Here is a 22,363-nt window from a genome sequence, read left to right on the forward strand (position 1 = left end):
TTAATTGAATACTTTGCATTAAATACCGGCACCAGTTAAAATTCCATGCTCAACATTCAAATAGAACTCTAATATTTTTTACAGATTGAAAAGAGTATGGAATCACTGCAGAAAATGTAGCAGGAAACATATTTTAATTTCAGCTTTATTTTGGTTGTTTATCTAAACTGCAATAACTACCTTTAAGTTCAGTCAGGGGAGAGAAAGTTTATCTATTGTACGTATTAGTTTTTACTGACTGATTTTAGTATTCACAGGGCATTCGATGGAAAAGTTAATCCCCAATACCTATCAAATTTTCCCAGAGAAATTACTTTTAGAAGATGCTTAAACATGTGAATAAAAGATTGAAATCGCAGTATCGTCGGATGCGTGGGTTCGAATCCCACTCCTGTCACCATATTACGCACTAACTTTTTGAGTGTTCCTCATAGTGTTATTGAGGTTATTTTTCGGTGTAATTAATTTCAATTATTGCCATTGTACAAGGACTTATTATGGATGTTTCATAGTGCGATTTTTAGCGGATATAGTTTGAATAAAATTAGCTAGTAATAGCTTTTTATTGAGCAGTTTTGTTGCGATATATATACACTAGTTGCCTCGTTTTTAAATAGCTTTTCGGCGTTCTATTTTATTCTATGGGAGTCTGTTGAAACTTAGCATTTTATAAAGATTTTGCAGCTCAATCTTTAATTATTTTAACGAAGTTGATAAAAAATTTCAATAAGAAGTTTTGCAAGTTTTTGTGAAGTTTCGAAAGATTGTTCTCAACTGATTGTCAGGCTGGCTCTCCGGTGTTCTGGTGATCGCGAGTTCCGCTGAGTTGTACCTAAAGTTTTATTGGTCCTTTGCAAATATTTACTGATCTTCAAGTATTGGGCAATTTCCGGCTTTTGTACGTCTCTTGATGTTTGTTGAGTACGTATACAATTTCCATATTAGCACCTGCTTTATGAGCATAGTTACTTCAAGTATATATTCTGCCATGAAGTTATTTACCAATTATACAAATTCATCGTTACGGAACTTAAAAAAGGTAAATAATGAGGCTTTTAGGTACGTAATGCTTATCAATAATCTGTCAATCTGCTGTTGTATATGGTAAACATAAACAAATAAGAGGTATCAGGCCTAGATGGAAATAGTGGCTAGATATGGCCTTGAGATCTATCTGAATTTTAATTAAATGAAAGCACTTTTGAATATTTAAAGGAAAATCATTACATAACTATGAGGCACGAATTAGGGGCTTAACACTACCGGACCTAATGAAAATTTTCCTTGAAAATTTTGAGAATGAACCGAGTTTTACAATTTTTCTGCAAAACACAAATAATCTGCAGTGATATAAGGATATACCAATGTTTTTGTTGGATCCACCCAATTTATGTTTTCTTAGAAAATTGGTTCGAATGAAAGCATTAAAGTTAAAGAAAATTAAACGATTTTAAAAGAAATAAAGTTCAGTCAAGTTAGAATAAAGGTTAAGGTGAACAAATTTCAGCTAAGATAAGAATTAAGGTTGTTGAAGGCGGGTTAAAGCAATAAAGATGGGCTAATTCTGGACAGGAATATAGAAAAATAGTTTTATGTTGAAGCAGCGAGAAGTTTGATTTAGCACTGAAATAATAAAGGTTAATGTCACTGAATGAAGGGCTCTAAACTTTAAGAAGTTTTCATATCTTTACTGGCTAAGGGAATGATTAAAAGCACCTATTAGTTTCATGGGTTTTAGCACTGATTAGAATGTTAAATCACTGGTTAAAAGAACTTTATGATTAAAGTGAGGCTTAATTGGAGATAGAGTAATACTTGTCGAACTATATCAGACTTTCAAGAACTCAAAGCATACTTTCCACTTGGGCTCGATCTTTGTGGTCCTGTTCGTCTTTTGTATCAATGAGTTCAATTGTATTTAGTGACATGGTTGAGGTCGCTGGCGTTGAGTGCTGTCTTTTTGACGTTCCTATGTCTTCTGGTGAGATGACTGTTGGAGGTTTCTTGAGCTGTTTTGTAAGGTTTGCCACTGCATGAGCTTTGAGAGTTTTTGCCACGGAAACTAACGGATTTAGCGGTACCTTTGTTTAATTAGCTTCATGAAGTTTGGTACCATACGTCGTACAAAGACTACTTACTTACATGAAGAGGATATGCAAGGCTAAATTTCCGATGAAGACAATGATTGTTGGTGAGAGATAAAGCTTGATTGGTACGAAAGATTCGAGTTCATCAATTAAGGCTGGCTTGAATGACTTCATTTCGGTGGTAATTGGTTTTGCTATTTTGTCAAGTGAGTCGGTTGATAACTTTCTATTCGAATAAATGAATTCTGTTTTAACTTTTGTAAATAGATTGAGGTTTGCTTCAGTGCTAGTTTTATATTTTAGAAGTAAATCGATATTTGGTACAGAATCTATTAAATGTTCATGTGGAGCAGACGGTTTTACCTTGATTCTCTTTGCTGGAGTATACTGACAACTTTGTAAATCAGCTCTAATCTCAAATGTGGTCGCTGATCATGGTATGTCCTTATTTTAATGTGATTAAACAGATGTTGCAACCTTCATGAGGAATTTTGGTTTGTCGGCCATTTCCGTCTATACAGATCTTACTAAGGGTAAAATCACTTGAAGTTAGAAGCCAAATTCTGTGTCCAAGATTCTTGCTCGTTCTGGGTTCGGTAACACAACCTTCTCTGTGTCACATACTTTTAATGCTGTAATTGCATGAAACTTCAGGGTTGCTAGGCACGAGGAGATTCCAAGGTGGGTTTCCATTATTTTGTGACACATTCGGTATCGTGGCGATCCAAGGCAATTGTCACACTGAAGCTTCGTCAGCACTGTTGTTTCCATCTGTCCTTCTGGGATTGTTAAGTCAACTTATTTGTGCCAGTCTTTCCATTGTTCCTCAGTATTGAGCTTTAAAATACGTTTTAAATCTCCATGTGAACTCTCCACTGCTCCGGTGGTTTAGGGTGCTTTAGTTATGCATATTTCAGTTTCACTTCCAGTAAACTTGCTCATTAGACATTATTTCTGATGTAAAGTTTCTGATGTTCCTCACTCACTAAGTACTGTTTGAGGAATGTAGTTGTGCTGGAATAACACCTTTGCTAGTTCTCGCGTTACTGTGTTGCCATATCCGTTTATCAGGGGGACTGCGAATAGATATTTCGTTAAAACGTCCATTCCACTCAAAACATGCTTAAGTTGTTTGGAATTGAAAGGGCCTTCTAATTCAATTTCGAGCATATCCTGGGTATGATTGTAATGAACTGACTGTTTGCATCGTTTGCGTGATACTGTTTTTTGGAACGTTGTTCTTTTGAAAGCATGTAAGGCAGTTTTTGAGGACACTAATGAAGTGCTGAGTGAAACCTGGTTAGTAGAATTGTTTTCTGATTTCTTGGATTGCCGCTTTGATGCCTAAATGTCTTGCTGTTTTTGAATTATGGAGCATATATATAGACTCTTTCCACAAATGCTTGGGTACACAGTGGTTTATGAAGTACTTTTCCTGTGTCATCATAAAAGGTCCAGTATAAGACATTCCCTTCAAGAATTAATCTGTTCAAATTCTTATGGTACTTTTTTAAATATATTGAAACGTACTTTAAGTCTGGTTGTTGAATATTTTGCTGTATCCAGCCTCATAGTGTTCTAATATCTGGTTCTTTTTGCTGCTCTTCTGCTAAGTTAAGGCTAATTAAGTTATCTGTAAGGTTTGGGAATTCATCTAATGGATTTAGAGTCCTGTGATATCCAAGTTTTTAAAGAAAGTTAATTTCCTCACTGTTTATTTCGTCGCCAAACAAGTTTAGTTCAACGTCAGGGTTTTGCCCTTGTATCAATTTCTTTTTCTCTGACTGGAATTCTGCCTGTTAGTTTCAAAGACATTGTTGCTGTTTTATTGTTGTCCATTTTAGAGAGAAAGTCTGCGGCGTAGTTAGCGCGTCCTGGAATGTAAGACGCGTAGTTAGCGCGTCCTACCATGTTAAAACCGAGTAATATGTCTAAATAATTCCAAAGAGGTGGCGGTATTACTTTTGATTGAAAGAATTGTGTAAGGCTTTTATTGTTAGTAAGTATAATTACTTGTTTACTTGACCCCCAAATGTAGTGTGAAGAATAGTGCTGCGCATAGTACAAAGCTAGGAACTCTTTGTAGATAGAGAATTTTAATTGCGTTGCGTTAAACATATGCGATCCAAACGATACGGGCGCGTATGTTTTTTCTTTCTTTCCAGTTTTGTTTACGTAGTCTTCCACCATTAGTACAAAACCTGCACCGTGGTAACTAGCGTCACAAGGAGTTACATAATGTTGACCAGGTTTTTGTAGTCGCAACGTTACGTTTGTAGCTTACATTAGATACTTCCTTATTACGTCTAAGTCTTTCACGTGTTCTTCTGTGGTTTCTATTACTGATTTCTTCTACAGGAGCTTGTAAAATGACATTAGTTTCTCACCTAGATAAGGAAAGTAATTACGAAAGAATTGCGTGAAGCCAATCAATCGCTTTACTTGGTTTGTTGTTTTCAGCATTTTAAATTCATCAAGGAATTTTGTTATTTTGTTATATTGTGATATTCCTTCTCACTAATGTTGTTTCAGAGGCATTTCAAGGTATCAGTTGCCATTGAAAAATTTTCAGGTGACAATTTTATTCCTAATTGACGTATATATTTATAAATATTTCTTGTGAAGATGGTACCAATTGTTCAAAATTTGTTACTGCATTACCAATATCATCCAAAAAGTGGGTACAGTTTCCAGAGGAAGTTTCGTTAGCAAATTTTTTCCAGCGAAATAGTTTATTGCATTGCTTTTGTTTGAGGTTGGGAAGTTCGTAAAACCAAAATACAAAATATGCCGATAAATTTGGCTACATGAATGAGTTAAATATGAGAAGGTTATTGTTAGCCTAAAAAATTATTAAGAAACAATAACTAAATGCGCATCGCGCGAAGTGTCTTATACATAGCATTAGTATTACTGGCAGTTAAATTGACTGTAAAAAACAATAGAACGCTACCAAAATATCATAGAAAATTTACGTACCATAACTACCAATTAATTCGGAAAAGTGTTAAAAAATGCTGCAAGCGAAAATACTATTTGCTCGCTTAGCGAATAATATATCAGTTCTAATCTTTTTTTGCTCAATCAAGAATTAGTAACAACAGAACAGTCCATCTCTTATCTCTGCTATTTAAACGTTATCAACAATAGCGAAGCAGTGAAATCAACTTTTTTTTACTTTCAGCAATTGACCTTTTTATATCCGCTCTTGACAGATTAAATGAAAATTGCCGGAAGAGTTCAGGAGACCACTCGTAGTAAATTCTTAATTGAATACTTTGCATTAAATACCGGCACCAGTTAAAATTCCATGCTCAACATACAAATAGAACTCTAATATTTTTTACAGATTGAAAAGAGTATGGAATCACTGCAGAAAATGTAGCAGGAAACATATTTTAATTTCAGCTTTATTTTGGTTGTTTATCTAAACTGCAATAACTACCTTTAAGTTCAGTCAGGGGAGAGAAAGTTTATCTATTGTACGTATTAGTTTTTACTGACTGATTTTAGTATTCACAGGGCATTCGATGGAAAAGTTAATCCCCAATACCTATCAAATTTTCCCAGAGAAATTACTTTTAGAAGATGCTTAAACATGTGAATAAAAGATTGAAATCGCAGTATCGTCGGATGCGTGGGTTCGAATCCCACTCCTGTCACCATATTACGCACTAACTTTTTGAGTGTTCCTCATAGTGTTATTGAGGTTATTTTTCGGTGTAATTAATTTCAATTATTGCCATTGTACAAGGACTTATTATGGATGTTTCATAGTGCGATTTTTAGCGGATATAGTTTGAATAAAATTAGCTAGTAATAGCTTTTTATTGAGCAGTTTTGTTGCGATATATATACACTAGTTGCCTCGTTTTTAAATAGCTTTTCGGCGTTCTATTTTATTCTATGGGAGTCTGTTGAAACTTAGCATTTTATAAAGATTTTGCAGCTCAATCTTTAATTATTTTAACGAAGTTGATAAAAAATTTCAATAAGAAGTTTTGCAAGTTTTTGTGAAGTTTCGAAAGATTGTTCTCAACTGATTGCCAGGCTGGCTCTCTGGTGTTCTGGTGATCGCGAGTTCCGCTGAGTTGTACCTAAAGTTTTATTGGTCCTTTGCAAATATTTACTGATCTTCAAGTATTGGGCAATTTCCGGCTTTTGTACGTCTCTTGATGTTTGTTGAGTACGTATACAATTTCCATATTAGCACCTGCTTTATGAGCATAGTTACTTCAAGTATATATTCTGCCATGAAGTTATTAATAGCCGCACAGCGATAGCTGAGGCTATTATTGGCCTTCTCTTGGTTTTTTTTATTTCGTCGTCATGATTTTTGTTACGACCATATGACGTCACAGCCATTTTTTGTTCATTCGTTCATGCAATTTCAACTGAATTGCATGTGTGACGTCATTTTTCGCTCTTAGTGGAGCGAGTTTTTTTGTTCATGCGCGTGATTAAATTTTTGGTCACACTTGACTTAAGTCACTCTCAAAAATGACTTCCTCACTTTGAAATTGACTTTTATTTACTTTAATTCAAAGAGATAAGGTCAAATGGGTGTGTATCACTCTAAATAAAGGTTATTTGAGATCAGCTAATAGAGGCAGCAATAACTTATACAGATTTTTAATCAAAATATAACAGATCAGCCTTCAATGAAAAGACAAATTTTTTTGGTCTGTCTTTTCTACTGTTTTTTTAGACTACCGATCTACGAATCTATTGCGGCTATTTTCTGGCAATCTGCCAGCTATGTTTTACCAATTATACAAATTCATCGTTACGGAACTTAAAAAAGGTAAATAATGAGGCTTTTAGGTACGTAATGCTTATCAATAATCTGTCAATCTGCTGTTGTATATGGTAAACATAAACAAATAAGAGGTATCAGGCCTAGATGGAAATAGTGGCTAGATATGGCCTTGAGATCTATCTGAATTTTAATTAAATGAAAGCACTTTTGAATATTTAAAGGAAAATCATTACATAACTATGAGGCACGAATTAGGGGCGTAACACTACCGGACCTAATGAAAATTTTCCTTGAAAATTTTGAGAAGGAACCGAGTTTTACAATTTTTCTGCAAAACACAAATAATCTGCAGTGATATAAGGATATACCAATGTTTTTGTTGGATCCACCCAATTTATGTTTTCTTAGAAAATTGGTTCGAATGAAAGCATTAAAGTTAAAGAAAATTAAACGATTTTAAAAGAAATAAAGTTCAGTCAAGTTAGAATAAAGGTTAAGGTGAACAAATTTCAGCTAAGATAAGAATTAAGGTTGTTGAAGGCGGGTTAAAGCAATAAAGATGGGCTAATTCTGGACAGGAATATAGAAAAATAGTTTTATGTTGAAGCAGCGAGAAGTTTGATTTAGCACTGAAATAATAAAGGTTAATGTCACTGAATGAAGGGCTCTAAACTTTAAGAAGTTTTCATATCTTACTGGCTAAGGGAATGATTAAAAGCACCTATTAGTTTCATGGGTTTTAGCACTGATTAGAATGTTAAATCGCTGGTTAAAAGAACTTTATGATTAAAATGAGGCTTAATTGGAGATAGAGTAATACTTGTCGAACTATATCAGACTTTCAAGAACTCAAAGCATACTTTCCACTTGGGCTCGATCTTTGTGGTCCTGTTCGTCTTTTGTATCAATGAGTTCAATTGTATTTAGTGACATGGTTGAGGTCGCTGGCGTTGAGTGATGTCTTTTTGACGTTCCTATGTCTTCTGGTGAGATGACTGTTGGAGGTTTCTTGAGCTGTTTTGTAAGGTTTGCCACTGCATGAGCTTTGAGAGTTTTTGCCACGGAAACTAACGGATTTAGCGGTACCTTTGTTTAATTAGCTTCATGAAGTTTGGTACCATACGTCGTACAAAGACTACTTAAATACATGAAGAGGATATGCAAGGCTAAATTTCCGATGAAGACAATGATTGTTGGTGAGAGATAAAGCTTGATTGGTACGAAAGATTCGAGTTCATCAATTAAGGCTGGCTTGAATGACTTCATTTCGGTGGTAATTGGTTTTGCTATTTTGTCAAGTGAGTCGGTTGATAACTTTCTATACGAATAAATGAATTCTGTTTTAACTTTTGTAAATAGATTGAGGTTTGCTTCAGTGCTAGTTTTATATTTTAGAAGTAAATCGATATTTGGTACAGAATCTATTAAATGTTCATGTGGAGCAGACGGTTTTACCTTGATTCTCTTTGCTGGAGTATACTGACAACTTTGTAAATCAGCTCTAATCTCAAATGTGGTCGCTGATCATGGTATGTCCTTATTTTAATGTGATTAAACAGATGTTGCAACCTTCATGAGGAATTTTGGTTTGTCGGCCATTTCCGTCTATACAGATCTCACTAAGGGTAAAATCACTTGAAGTTAGAAGCCAAATTCTGTGTCCAAGGTTCTTGCTCGTTCTGGGTTCGGTAACACAACCTTCTCTGTGTCACATACTTTTAATGCTGTAATTGCATGAAACTTCAGGGTTGCTAGGCACGAGGAGATTCCAAGGTGGGTTTCCATTATTTTGTGACACATTCGGTATCGTGGCGATCCAAGGCAATTGTCACACTGAAGCTTCGTCAGCACTGTTGTTTCCATCTGTCCTTCTGGGATTGTTAAGTCAACTTATTTGTGCCAGTCTTTCCATTGTTCCTCAGTATTGAGCTTTAAAATACGTTTTAAATCTCCATGTGAACTCTCCACTGCTCCGGTGGTTTAGGGTGCTTTAGTTATGCATGTTTCAGTTTCACTTCCAGTAAACTTGCTCATTAGACATTATTTCTGATGTAAAGTTTCTGATGTTCCTCACTCACTAAGTACTGTTTGAGGAATGTAGTTGTGCTGGAATAACACCTTTGCTAGTTCTCGCGTTACTGTGTTGCCATATCCGTTTATCAGGGGGACTGCGAATAGATATTTCGTTAAAACGTCCGTTCCACTCAAAACATGCTTAAGTTGTTTGGAATTGAAAGGGCCTTCTAATTCAATTTCGAGCATATCCTGGGTATGATTGTAATGAACTGACTGTTTGCATCGTTTCCGTGATACTGTTTTTTGGAACGTTGTTCTTTTGAAAGCATGTAAGGCAGTTTTTGAGGACACTAATGAAGTGCTGAGTGAAACCTGGTTAGTAGAATTGTTTTCTGATTTCTTGGATTGCCGCTTTGATGCCTAAATGTCTTGCTGTTTTTGAATTATGGAGCATATATATAGACTCTTTCCACAAATGCTTGGGTACACAGTGGTTTATGAAGTACTTTTCCTGTGTCATCATAAAAGGTCCAGTATAAGACATTCCCTTCAAGAATTAATCTGTTCAAATTCTTATGGTACTTTTTTAAATATATTGAAACGTACTTTAAGTCTTGTTGTTGAATATTTTGCTGTATCCAGCCTCATAGTGTTCTAATATCTGGTTCTTTTTGCTGCTCTTCTGCTAAGTTAAGGCTAATTAAGTTATCTGTAAGGTTTGGGAATTCATCTAATGGATTTAGAGTCCTGTGATATCCAAGTTTTTAAAGAAAGTTAATTTCCTCACTGTTTATTTCGTCGCCAAACAAGTTTAGTTCAACGTCAGGGTTTTGCCCTTGTATCAATTTCTTTTTCTCTGACTGGAATTCTGCCTGTTAGTTTCAAAGACATTGTTGCTGTTTTATTGTTGTCCATTTTAGAGAGAAAGTCTGCGGCGTAGTTAGCGCGTCCTGGAATGTAAGACGCGTAGTTAGCGCGTCCTACCATGTTAAAACCGAGTAATATGTCTAAATAATTCCAAAGAGGTGGCGGTATTACTTTTGATTGAAAGAATTGTGTAAGGCTTTTATTGTTAGTAAGTATAATTACTTGTTTACTTGACCCCCAAATGTAGTGTGAAGAATAGTGCTGCGCATAGTACAAAGCTAGGAACTCTTTGTAGATAGAGAATTTTAATTGCGTTGCGTTAAACATATGCGATCCAAACGATACGGGCGCGTATGTTTTTTCTTTCTTTCCAGTTTTGTTTACGTAGTCTTCCACCATTAGTACAAAACCTGCACCGTGGTAACTAGCGTCACAAGGAGTTACATAATGTTGACCAGGTTTTTGTAGTCGCAACGTTACGTTTGTAGCTTACATTAGATCCTTCCTTATTACGTCTAAGTCTTTCACGTGTTCTTCTGTGGTTTCTATTACTGAGTTCTTCTACAGGAGCTTGTAAAATGACATTAGTTTCTCACCTAGATAAGGAAAGTAATTACGAAAGAATTGCGTGAAGCCAATCAGTCGCTTTACTTGGTTTGTTGTTTTCAGCATTTTAAATTCATCAAGGAATTTTGTTATTTTGTTATATTGTGATATTCCTTCTCACTAATGTTGTTTCAGAGGCATTTCAAGGTATCAGTTGCCATTGAAAAATTTTCAGGTGACAATTTTATTCCTAATTGACGTATATATTTATAAATATTTCTTGTGAAGATGGTACCAATTGTTCAAAATTTGTTACTGCATTACCAATATCATCCAAAAAGTGGGTACAGTTTCCAGAGGAAGTTTCGTTAGCAAATTTTTTCCAGCGAAATAGTTTATTGCATTGCTTTTGTTTGAGGTTGGGAAGTTCGTATTCACATAGTCATTTTTCAACAAATGGTTTACTTTTCTCAAGTCAATCAAAAGTCTAAATTATCTTGAGTTTTTCCGTTGTGCAAAGAGGGGACTACTCTATCTTGATTGAGACAAAGTTGTTATCAATCCTTAGTATTGCATTAATGCTAATTCTCTCTGCAGTTCATTTCTCAGATGAATAGGCGTTGGAGGGCCTTGTTCATAAATTGCTATACTTCTTTCTGGAGTTAACTTTATTTCCAACCTGTATTATATCCGAAGTCAAATCTGTGTTTTGCAAAGACGTGACAAAATTCAACTAATAATTCGCCTTCTACCTTACCGCTTTTTGTTCATGATGGAGGGCCAATTTTTCCAACCAAATTTTTCTCAGTGAAGTGTTTTTGTACTGATGGCTACCATATGGACTAATTTCTCCATTTCTTGAAGTTTTTAACAATTGTTCAAATTTTTTCTCTGCAAGGGCGACAAATTTGTCGGATCAGAGCACGTTTCAGGTGTTGGGAACCACAATTTATCATATTCTGAGGCTGGTTTTGGTGGTTGCGTTTTTCGTCCTGGGGGTATTTGTGACTTGAATGAACTGATATATAATTTTCATTCAGTTTTGAGGCAGGATCTACTTCGAACTTTTCTGCTTAGTCAGACGTTAGGAATGAGGTTTTTGCTATTTACTCGCCTTTATTTATAGCGACAGAGTGTTCAATAATGTTCAGGGCGTAGATATAGAATGTTATTTTCAGCAACTTCGCTTAGAGAAGACGTTAATATTACTTCGCTGCCTTTTTTAAAGATTTCTTCTTGGAATTATTACTGCTCAAAGGTCAGTGAGTGATTCTACTTTGTCCTGGAGCCTAGATTCTAAAATTGCTGTTTGATTTGGCTGTAATACTTGCTTTCTTTGGGTATAAACCCCAATTGTTTTCCGCTTTACTACCCTTCTGGGTTGCTTTTCTGGTTAGATTTCCTTCATTTGTAGAGATCAATCAGGGATTTTAATGTTATTTTGTCCTGGGCAGAAGCTATCTTTATGTTTATCAAAGAGTGGGTTGCTTAATATTACAGGAGCTGTCACAATTAAAACAAAGAAATGAATGTTTGTATGCCCAATTTAAATGTAACTTTTATTGCTTTATCAATTTTAACTATTTTTCCATTTGCCATTTTTTTCTAGATCAGGTTTTTCTATTTCTGTAATCGAACTCATATTGGTGCTAATAAGGTCCTTGTAAAACTTAGGGCTTATCACGTTTGCAAGTGCTCCTGTAACAATTAGTGCTCGTCTATCTAATTCTTCATTAACTTTAACATAGGATAATGTTCTGCCTAAAAGTGGGAGTAATTGCTGAACATCTGTTACAGGCTTTAGTGTGGGCTGGGGTAATTGTGTTGAGAATTGAACAGATTTATTCATTTTATTTTATTATTTTCCCTTCTTTCCCGTTTTTTTCGCTTTATTATTGTTATAAACTGGTTCTATTAGTTTATCTATACTAGGATTAGACTTGCTTTTGTTAATTTAATAAACTGAGTTTTGTGGTTTTTTGTAATTTTTTATTTGTTTTTCTTAGATTGGTTGGCTGTATTAGTTTTTTTTGTTGTTTAAATTGGTAGTTCATACCTCTCATATATTTGTTCTGAAGTGCACCTGTGTGATGAAACTCAATTGCTTTTTGAATACCATATTGTTCTTATGCTGGCATTAGGCTATCTTAAACTATTACGCGTCGAAGAAGATTTGCAGAGATATTTTTGTATCTATAGACGATAAATAGGTCTATTAACATAAGATGGATGAACAAATGGTGGGAATGAACAGTTTTATTCCAATAATTTTGAGTCGGTGGTTGCTCATTATAATAAATCGGTTTAGCCTTGTTAAATCGTGGTCTAAACTCTCTGCATTTATTAGAACGGAGGTTGTACTGTTGCTGAGGCTGATAAGTTGACTAATATTGACAATAATTTTGCTGATAATTTTAATATTGTGGGCAATAATTTTGACTATAACTTTGTCTGTATACTTGTTGAGGTAATGTGGTGTGAAATTATTTAATGGGTCTCGTTCTGATAGCTCAATTTTAGCTGATACTTCCTGCTCAATTTTCTGTTCAAGTTCTCGCTTTTTGGAGATAACAATTAAGTTTTGTGGATAAGTCACTGAAAAAACTTTATGGCCATGAAACACTTTTTTCAGCCCAAGGTGCCAAAGAACCTCCTTTAGGGTTTGATAATAAAATACTTTATAGTTTCTAGTAATTATGGAATGGTTTTCATTATATTATTGCCACGAATTTTTATTCAGGTTTTTCCTGACCCAGGGAGCAGAAAAACACCTTAAGGTTTTGATAATAAGTTACGGAAAATTTTTTATTGACTTCGAGCAGTTTTCAACTTTTTAATATCACAAATTTCAGCTTTTTTTTATAAAACTTATTTTCTTTTTTCATTTCTTTCTTTAGTTAGGTTTCTCCAGCCTCAAGATTCAAGGAACCTCCTCTAAAATTCGACATTAGGTTACTTAATAATTTCTAGATGTAATGGAACGTTTTTCAAGATTTTAAGATCACGAGTTTCAGCATTTTTTGACAAAACCTTCTGTCATTTCTATGACATTTGTCATTTTGCAGGTTTATTTTCAGCCTCAGGGGTCAGAAGACCTCCGTAAGTTTTTGTTGATAAATCACTGAAAACACTTTTTGGCCATCAAAGACTTTTCAACTTTTTATATCACAAATTTTAGCAATTTGTTGATAAAACTTGCATTTTTTTCAATTTTTTTTTGAAATCTTTGGTCATTTTTTAAGTTTTCTCAGAATCAAGTGCCAAGGAACCCCTTCTGGGATTTGATAAGAGGTTACTGATTGGTTTTTAGATGTAATCGAATGTGTTTCATGACTTAAATATCAAGAATTTTAGCAATTTGTTTAGAGAATATTTGCAATTTACAAGTGTTTTGAATATTTTTCAATTTACTTTAATTCTTTCTGGCGCCAGGTGCCCAAGGAGCTACACCGAGGTTCTTTGTGACTTCGACAAGTTGTGTTCCTGTTGCTTGTCCCCAAAAATAAAGTTAATTCGCTTTTTAATTGCTCGCAAACGAAGTTTGTAGCAATTATGTTAGTCCTGTCTGATTTTCCGTCTGACCCATTTGTCTTTTCGTCCTCATTAATGAGATAAACAGGTAGCGTCCAGTGGGCATTAAGTTTCATTAGAAGCCATCAGCCGCGTTTAGTAGTACTTCAAGTGCTTAGTGTGGTGAAGCTACTTTAAGTTTTATTTTTGAATATTTTAATTTTTTAAATTTTTTTTCCGGCGCCAGGGGCCCAGGGACCTCCTAAAGAGTTTGATGGCACGATGCTGCATAGTTTCTAGAGTTAATGGATTGATTTTCATTTTTTAATGACTCAAGTTTTAGCAATTTTTTGATAAAATTTAAATTTTCAAAATTTTGAGAGTTTTTATCATGTTCCAAGTTTATGGTTCGTTCTGAGCCAGTGAAACTATTTAAGGCTTAATATAGGGATACTGAATAGTCTCTTACGACAATGAAATGGTTCTGAAGATATTAATATAACAAATTTTAGCTTGTTTTTGTTAAAGTTTGCAATTGTTTTGAATTTTTAATGTTTTTGTCCTTTTCTGATTTAATGATCATTACTAGCCAACGAAACTGTTTAGGTCCTGCAGATGCATCAGATGAGAGAAGTCCAGAGACAAAAATGGCTGTGATTTTTTTAACGGCGAAGTGTGGAAACGTTTTTTTGAATTTTGCAATTTGTTTTTTTTTCTATGATTTAACTTCTAACAAGGGTAGAGAACTAGAAGTTGCAGCGTCGAAACTCAGCATGGAAATATTCCTAGCTCTCACTCTCTTTGTCGGTTGGGATGTCTTTCCTTCTCTTTCTCCTTCACGTTTTATCTCTCGCACATTATCTCTCTTTTTAACTCTTTTGTTGATGCCGCACTTCAGCTCTTGTTATGTGGGGTCATATCATCTACCCGCACCTCACGGCCCTTCAATTAAGATGAAGCTAGCCTCACTTAAACTACTGGCTAGCTACTGAAGAAGCCAACCGCTTGTCGCTCGTTTGAGAGCATTTAGCCCGCCGTTAGTTGGTTATGTTTTGAATGATAGTAACTGTTTTTTTTTCTTATTCTAATGTTGCAGTTGTCGAATCATTTTGGAAGTTGTGTTGTTAAATTTTTGAAAACTCTTGCATGGATCTACTCTGTTGGCTAAATTTAAACGACCGACATCAAAAACGTAAAAAAATATAAAGCTGAAATACTTGAGCAAAGACCTCACTTTTACGGCTTTTTTGAGATACAACTATGACAGATATTCCAATTGATATGACCTTAGTTGTCAGCCTGCTTTTGTATTCCTATGAAGACCATGTTCTTAAGTGTGTCGAAATCAATATCTGTGGATGCGTTATTTTATTAAAGTTGAAAACTTTTTACAAATAATTTATTAGCCTTAGATATGTTGAACTGAATATGCGAATGCACATTGCCGATCCTCTTTTTTAATTACTCTCAAACGAAATTTGTAGCCTTTATATTTGTACTGTCGGTCGTTTTTTGTGCGATTTTTCAGGTGACCGATTTTTGGTCTGACCCATTCGGTTTTTTGTCCTCAAAAACGGGATAAACAGGTAGCGCCCTGCGGGCATTAAGTGGTCCTAGAGCCTTTCACTTCACTAGCCCCCCCACTTCGCTCGCCGGTCGCTTGAGAGCAATTTGCTCGACTTTAGTTGGTTATGTTTCAAGTTTTTAATAGAAATTTTGAAGATAATTGTTCTTTTTTAAAATCTGTGAAAGGTTCGAATACGATTAGTTGCCCTCAAATTAAGTTTTTGGCAATTATATTAGTCCTGTGCTCTTTTGTATTTTTCCTGTGCTCGCTCTATTTTTTCGTCTCACGGTTTTGTCTTTTGTCAAAGCGGTACAATCAGGTGAAGCCTTGAGGACATTAAGGCTCTGAGTTCTGTTGGAGCTGTACTAGTCTCTAAGTGTACACTTGACAGAAGCTGCCGAGAAGACAAACTAATGGTGTAAAGGGCAGTTTTTTGCAGTATAGACAATACGTCCTCACATCACTCCATCCACTTGCTTCCCCTATTTGTTCGCTTTCCACCCCCCCCCCCCCCCCATCTTGACCACCAACACCCGCACTCCACCCACGCCCCTCCCTAAGCCAAAGCTAGCTCCTACCGAGGCCAAAGGCTGGTCAGTCGTTTCGATAGCAGTTCATCCGATGTTTGCGTATTAGCAGGCTACATACATTTTCAGGCAAGCTTGATTGACAAATTTGGTCTGTAAGTGGGTTGAAATTTTGGTAACATCAGTCAAAAGTGCAATGCGAGCGAAAAATGGCTTATATTGTAGCGCTCAGGTTGTCAAATTAGATAATTTGATTTGGAAAGGCTCTTTTTAGTTGTCTCATTAAGAAATTGTAAAATACTAATATAGGTTGCTTCCTGACGTTATGGGTGTCCATAACATGAATTTTATTTAAAAAAATCTCAAAACTTTCGTCAAGTTTTCGTGACCTTGTAATAGGCAAAATAATACCTCATCTTATGCTGTAGTCTATCGCGTTTCATATATTTTTAAAAATTCAAATTCATTGGTTGTATTCCAGCGGTATTAATGATAGTTTCTTGTGGCGTTACGGTATTATTTCTAAAGCAGACAATGAGTTGTATTTTTTTCAACAGATGCGGATATTTTTCTATGGTTGGGTTTTTGTACTTTGTTTGATTATTAACTGAGTTGCTGCTGTGAATGTTAGCTAACGAAGCGGCAGATTTAGAATGAAATTTTATCTGTTGCGAAACTGTACGTCTAATTGTTTATCGGAATTTCTCCTTGGCATATTGACTTAACAGGTATATTGTGTTTAAACAGGTCCAGGTTTTGTGCCGATTCGCAGTGGAGATGATCAGGAACAGATAACATATCTAAACCAGAGCGAAATACAGATCAACGGAGTAGAGGCTGGAGAAACGGTTGAAGACACTTACATCAAAGTGGATGAAATCACGGGCAACTTGCGAGAGATTCAACCAACTAATGAATTTTACAAGTGAGAGGACTGTTGTATTGCTAATTACTTAAACCACTTCTCAGCCATCGTTGACGTTCTTTAAATTTTCATGGAGACATCAAATTTTCGGAGACCCAATGCAAGAGCTTCTCTTTATAGTTGAGATTTCTGAATGCCGTCATTCGGTTTTTAATTGCTCTCAAACGAAGTTTTTAGCAATTATTTTGGTCCTGTGGTATTTTCTCAATGCGATTTTTTGCTTAACTTATTTTTCTTCGGACCTTTTTGACTTTTCCTCTTCAAAAACGGGATACCAGGTAACGCCTCTAGGGCATTAAATTTTCTTAGCCTTTCAGCTTACTAGACACTAAGTATGCGGTTCGCTGTGGAGAAATAAATTCGTGTGTGAAGGGCGGTTCTTTTGAGTTTATACATAACATAAATTGGATGTGTCTTTCGTTGAATTTAAACAGATCTGGTTTTTTTGTTATCGCAACTTACCCAAAATCGTGGAGACGTTTATAGTGTGTTTTTGTTGAGTGACTGCCTTCAGAGTATAAACAAAAATGCGCAATCTGTTCGTTATTCATTTCATTATTCATTGCCTAAGCTGATGCTGCAAATAAAACGTAGTCCTATTTGCAATAGAAGATATGTGAGTCTCGCTCATTTGTATTGTTAAGATTTAACCCAGAATACCTGACAGCTTCTCAGGCCGCAACTGCGTCTAAATTACCACCAGGCTCTTTACACATGGACGCTCGGCTGATGCAGGAGAAGCCAGAAATGGAAGCAGATGAGCTTGAGACAGGTATGTCCATACTCGATAGAAATGTTGTTTTTATCAGAGGCAACTTAGTTGAATCTATATCTGATATAGAATATCTCAATTGTCGGTCGCCAAAATTAGATATGTCATAAAAAGAGATTCTGATGATCAATCAGCATGTGGTGTTTGGTTCTCAGATCTGTCATCAAACCACCTTCATACTCTACACAAGAAAGTAGTAACGCATTTGAAATGTCAGAATATAGATATTGCAATTATGTACTGCACGGTTGTATGGAAAGAAGTGATGATTTTGCTTATTAGCGAGTACTTTGTTTGTATTTCTGTCGGTATTGATAGATGTTGGTTAACTGTGGGCTACCTAAGGTTGTGGTGTGTATTGGCCTGTGCTGAGGAGTGATTGGTTCTACTGTACAGTATGCAAGATGCTGGTGCCTCCCCAGTCAGTCCATTGCAGAACATGTGATAGATGTGTGTACGAGTTAGACCATCACTGCTTTTGGTAAGTGTTAAAGTAGATATTTTTAAGAGTTGTAAATTTGACCCAATTGACATGGGCTCACGAAGTTATAACACTTAATTGACCTACATATAAAAGAGTACTTACAACACCCCTACCCATAACCCTCACATCATACGACTCACGACCAGAAATATGCCTCTTTAGTATATTTTCAACTATGGGTAATCAGCGTCTATGTTATGCATACTGCTACCTTATCAATCTTACTTCTTTCCCTCTCGCGATAGCCAGGCTATTATTGCTGTCATTGTGTTTTTTTTAATAGCCGCGAAGCGATAGCTGAGGCTATTATTGGCCTTCTCTTGGTTTTTTTATTTATTTCGTCGCCATGATTTTGTGTTACGACCATATGACGTCACATCCACTTCAAATCGGCTTTTTGTTCATTCGTTCATGCAATTTCAACTGATTTGCGTGCGTGACGTCATTTTTCACTCTTAGTGGACCGAGTTTTTTTTGTTCATTTGCGTGATTAAATTTTTGGTCACACGTGACTTACCTCACTCTTGAAAATGACTTCTCACTCTAAAATTGACGTTTCTTTGCTTTAATTCAAAGGGATAAGGTCAAATGAGTGCTTGTCACTATAATTGAAGGTTATTTAAGAGCAGCGAATAGAAACAGCAATAAATTATATAGATTTGTAATCAAAATTTTACATCTTAGCGCTTAATGAAAAGAATAAGTCTTTTTACCTTCTTTTTGAGACTACAGATCTATGAAGCTATTGCGGCTATTTTCTGGCAATTTGCCAGCTATGTTTTTAATAGCCAACCTCATCCTCTCAGCCGGCTATTATAGCCCTCCTATTTTTACTACTCAAAGAGGTGTATTGGAGAAGTCCTTTTTTTAAAATCAATTTTATTGGAGTGATTTTTGAAGCGGGGAAATGAAGCGCGTGAAAAAATTTGGAGTGATTTTGGTGCTGAACAAAAGTGAAGAGCGGAGCGAAAAGAGTGGTTTTTGTTCATACCGCTGTTTGAGAGAGCGATAAATTGATGTTTAAAAAAATTTCCTCAAAGCGAGCGAAATTTTTTTGTTCACGTGCGGTTTTTAAAAGCAGTTTTTTGCAATTTTGGTAGTTATGAGATTTGATTATGATATTGTATTATTTTGATAGGAATTTTCTAGCTTTTTTTTGATAAGAATTGAAGATTTCAAGTAGTTAATTTGAGTTAAATGCTAATTTGGAGTCTTTTGATCAGTATTGCTTTACTGCTTTAAGTGGGATTTGATTAGCAGTTTTTGTTTTACTGCTTTAAGTGGGATTTGATTAGCAGTTTGTTACTTTTGAAAAATGTCAGCTACCAATTGATTATTTGTTGGTATAAAACACTTTTTGCTAAGGAAAAATGACAGATAAATTGAAAAATTTTGAACCATTTTTCTTATTTTTTTTTGCAGTTTTTCTTTTTATCTTGGACAAGTTTCTTAGCCTATTATGAATTGCCCATTGCTTTGCGAGCTTTTCATTGCTCTAAATGCAAAGGAACTTTATTCGGCTTTATGTTTCCTTGTACTATTAAAAAAAAACTCATTAAGTTTTTCTAATTATTTTTTGTTCAATTTGTTTTTGAATGCCTTTTCTATTTTTTTTGACATTTGTGGAGATTTAGGCTTTAAAAGAGCTGTTCCAGTCTTTTGGTTATAATTATGGGCAATTTTCTTGTTCGAGTCGTTTCCGGAATTCTTCCGGCTATTTTTTTTTTTTTTTTTGGTCGAACTTTTTTTTCTTCCGGCATTTTTTTTTTACTTCGTCGAATTTTTTTTTTACTTCTCTAGGCTAGTTTCACTCTTCTGTCATTCTGCTCAAAGTCCGCTTAAACAGCAGCTGCTCAGCAAAGCAATTCAAAATGAAGAGAGTCAGTATCAAAAATCAAAGTGAGAAATAGAAACGGGATAAACCCATAAAGCCCATTTTTAGATGCTCGGTACTTGAACTTTGTTCTCATAAGTTTTAGTTACTATCTCTAATGCTTATTGGTATTGATACTAGACCCTGTAGCCTCTCACTGGGAAACAGGAGTATGTTCAATTACGAAATGACATCAAAATAAATCGCACTTTGTATACAATCATTTTTTGTTGATATTTTCTTTTCTTTCAATCCCAATAGAGTTATGGGAATCAACGGCGGCTATTTTCCGACAATCTGCCGGGTATGTTTTACAATTCAAAGGATTCGAATTTGTTTTTGGGCACTGTCTTTTCTTTTTCACAAGGAAATTGTGAGTCGAAAGCTTGAAGTGAATAGAAATAGATTAATTGCTCTCAACGCGAAGTTTGTAGAAATTATATTATTCTTGCGTCTTTTTAATGCGATTTTTCAATTGACCAATTTTTTGCCTTACGCTTTTAACTTTTCATCCTCAAAAACGGGATAAGCAGGGAAGCCCGAAGGGCATAAAATGGCTGAGCAGCTCTCTTAGAGTCTTACTAGTTTCTAAGTATGCGATTCACAGAACCTGTTGAGGAGAAGCGTAAGTTCATGGTGTGAAGAACTGTTTTACCCCCCCCCCCCAAGCCACCTCAGTCACTACCGAAGCCAACCTCTCGTAGTTCGTTTGAGAGCAATTAGCGTAACCTCGGTTGTGTTTTTTAAATGAAGAGCGCAGAGAATTGCGTTTTTTTGTCGTTTTTTGAAAGATTTTGTTTCACGTGTGGCTTTTTTGAAAGCTTTGTAAAACTTAGTATCATTAAAGGTTTTCATTAGTTGCTAATGAGACACAATTGAATCGAATGAATGCTTGAAATCATAACTAGTAGTCTTCGTGACTTAGTGACTAATTGTTCTAAAGAACTTGAGTGCTCGTTTTTTTTTTTTAATTATTCCACTATTTAGTGCTCATTTTATTGTATTCTTAATTAGTTTCGTCGTTTTTTCAAGGAAATACAATTGATTCCAATTAATCGCGTTTGTTGAAAGATAAACGCTTTTATGTCTGTGAACCTAAATGTGTTCCAAAATAGACAATATTTGAGTTCTAGCCGTTTTTGTTGTTCAGTTTGTTGTCTCATTGATGACTGGTCTCATCGGTTGCTAATGAGACATAGGTGAATCTACTTATAGAAATGATTTCATAGCAGTTTTTCTTTGTGAATTCGACGATTTGTGTTCCTGTTGCTTGTCCCCAAAAATAAAATTCATTCGCTTTTTAATTGCTCGCAAACGAAGTTTGTAGCAATTATGCTAGTCCTGTCCGATTTTCCGTCTGACCCATTTGGCTTTTCGTCCTTATTAATGAGATAAACAGGTAGCGTCCAGTGGGCATTAAGTTTCATTAGAAGCCCTCAGCCGCGTTTAGTAGTACTTCAAGTGCTTAGTGTGGTGAAGCTACTTTAAGTTTTTTTTTAATATTTTAATTTTTTTAAATTTTTTTCCGGCAACAGGGGCCCAGGGACCTCCTCAAAAGTTTGATGGCACGATGCTGCATAGTTTCTAGAGTTAATGGATTGATTTTCATTTTTTAATGACTCAAGTTTTAGCAATTTTTTGATAAAATTTAAATTTTCAAATTTTGAGAGTTTTTATCATGTTCCAAGTTTATGGGTCTTTCTGAGCCAGTGAAACTATTTAAGGCTTGAAATAGGGATACTGGGCAGTTTGTTGAGACTATGAAGTTGTTCTGAAGATATATCACAAATAGCAGGATTTTGTTTAAATCTGGATTTCTTAAAATTTTTGAATAATTTTGACCTTTTCTGAGTTTAGCGATCATTACTGGCCAACGAAAATTTTTAAGTCGTCCAGTTGGGTAACATGACAGAACTCCGGAGACAAAAATTGTTTTAAAACATTTTTTCACTGCGATATCCGGAGAGTTTTTAAATTTTGCTTTTTTTTAGTTTTTATATGATTGAATTACTAACAAGGCTAGAGAACTAGAAGTTGCATAGTCAAATATCATCATTGAAAATAATCCTAGTTCTCTCTCTGTGGGTTGGAGTTTCTTTCCTTCTCTTTCTTAATCACGTTTTATCTCTTACACACTATCTCTCTCTTTTCTTAACTCTTTTGTTGATGCTGTTCGGGAGACTTATACTTATGGCGTGAAGAACGGCTCGTAAAAGTTGATACACCACCCCCGCCCCGCCCCCTCAAAGTTGCAGAATTATCTGCCGAGTAGTTGTTGAGAAAATTAAGTTGGCTCAGGAAATGGGTATTTTCGGCGCCCTAGCCCAAGGCCTTTTTTCACCAACTTCTTGTATTTTTTTTCACAGTCGAAACATCTTTTTTTGAAATCCTGAAATAATTTTCAATCGATTGGTATAGGTTTTATTTGAT

At 35.3% G+C, this 22,363-nt stretch overlaps 1 protein-coding gene across 1 annotated transcript in view; it reads left to right on the plus strand.

Moving 5' to 3' along the window:
- Positions 1 to 22,363, plus strand: part of LOC142337633 (palmitoyltransferase ZDHHC23-B-like) — a 44,789-nt gene that overhangs the window by 4,697 nt on the left and 17,729 nt on the right. The window contains exons 4-6 of the mRNA XM_075387008.1: positions 16,627 to 16,804; positions 17,449 to 17,576; positions 17,922 to 18,057. Of these exons, the coding sequence (XP_075243123.1) occupies positions 16,627 to 16,804; positions 17,449 to 17,576; positions 17,922 to 18,057 (442 nt within the window). The remainder of the gene's footprint in view (positions 1 to 16,626; positions 16,805 to 17,448; positions 17,577 to 17,921; positions 18,058 to 22,363) is intronic.

Source organism: Convolutriloba macropyga, chromosome 4, assembly GCF_964194025.1.
Source record: "Convolutriloba macropyga chromosome 4, txConMacr16.3, whole genome shotgun sequence".
NCBI lineage: Eukaryota > Metazoa > Xenacoelomorpha > Acoela > Convolutidae > Convolutriloba > Convolutriloba macropyga.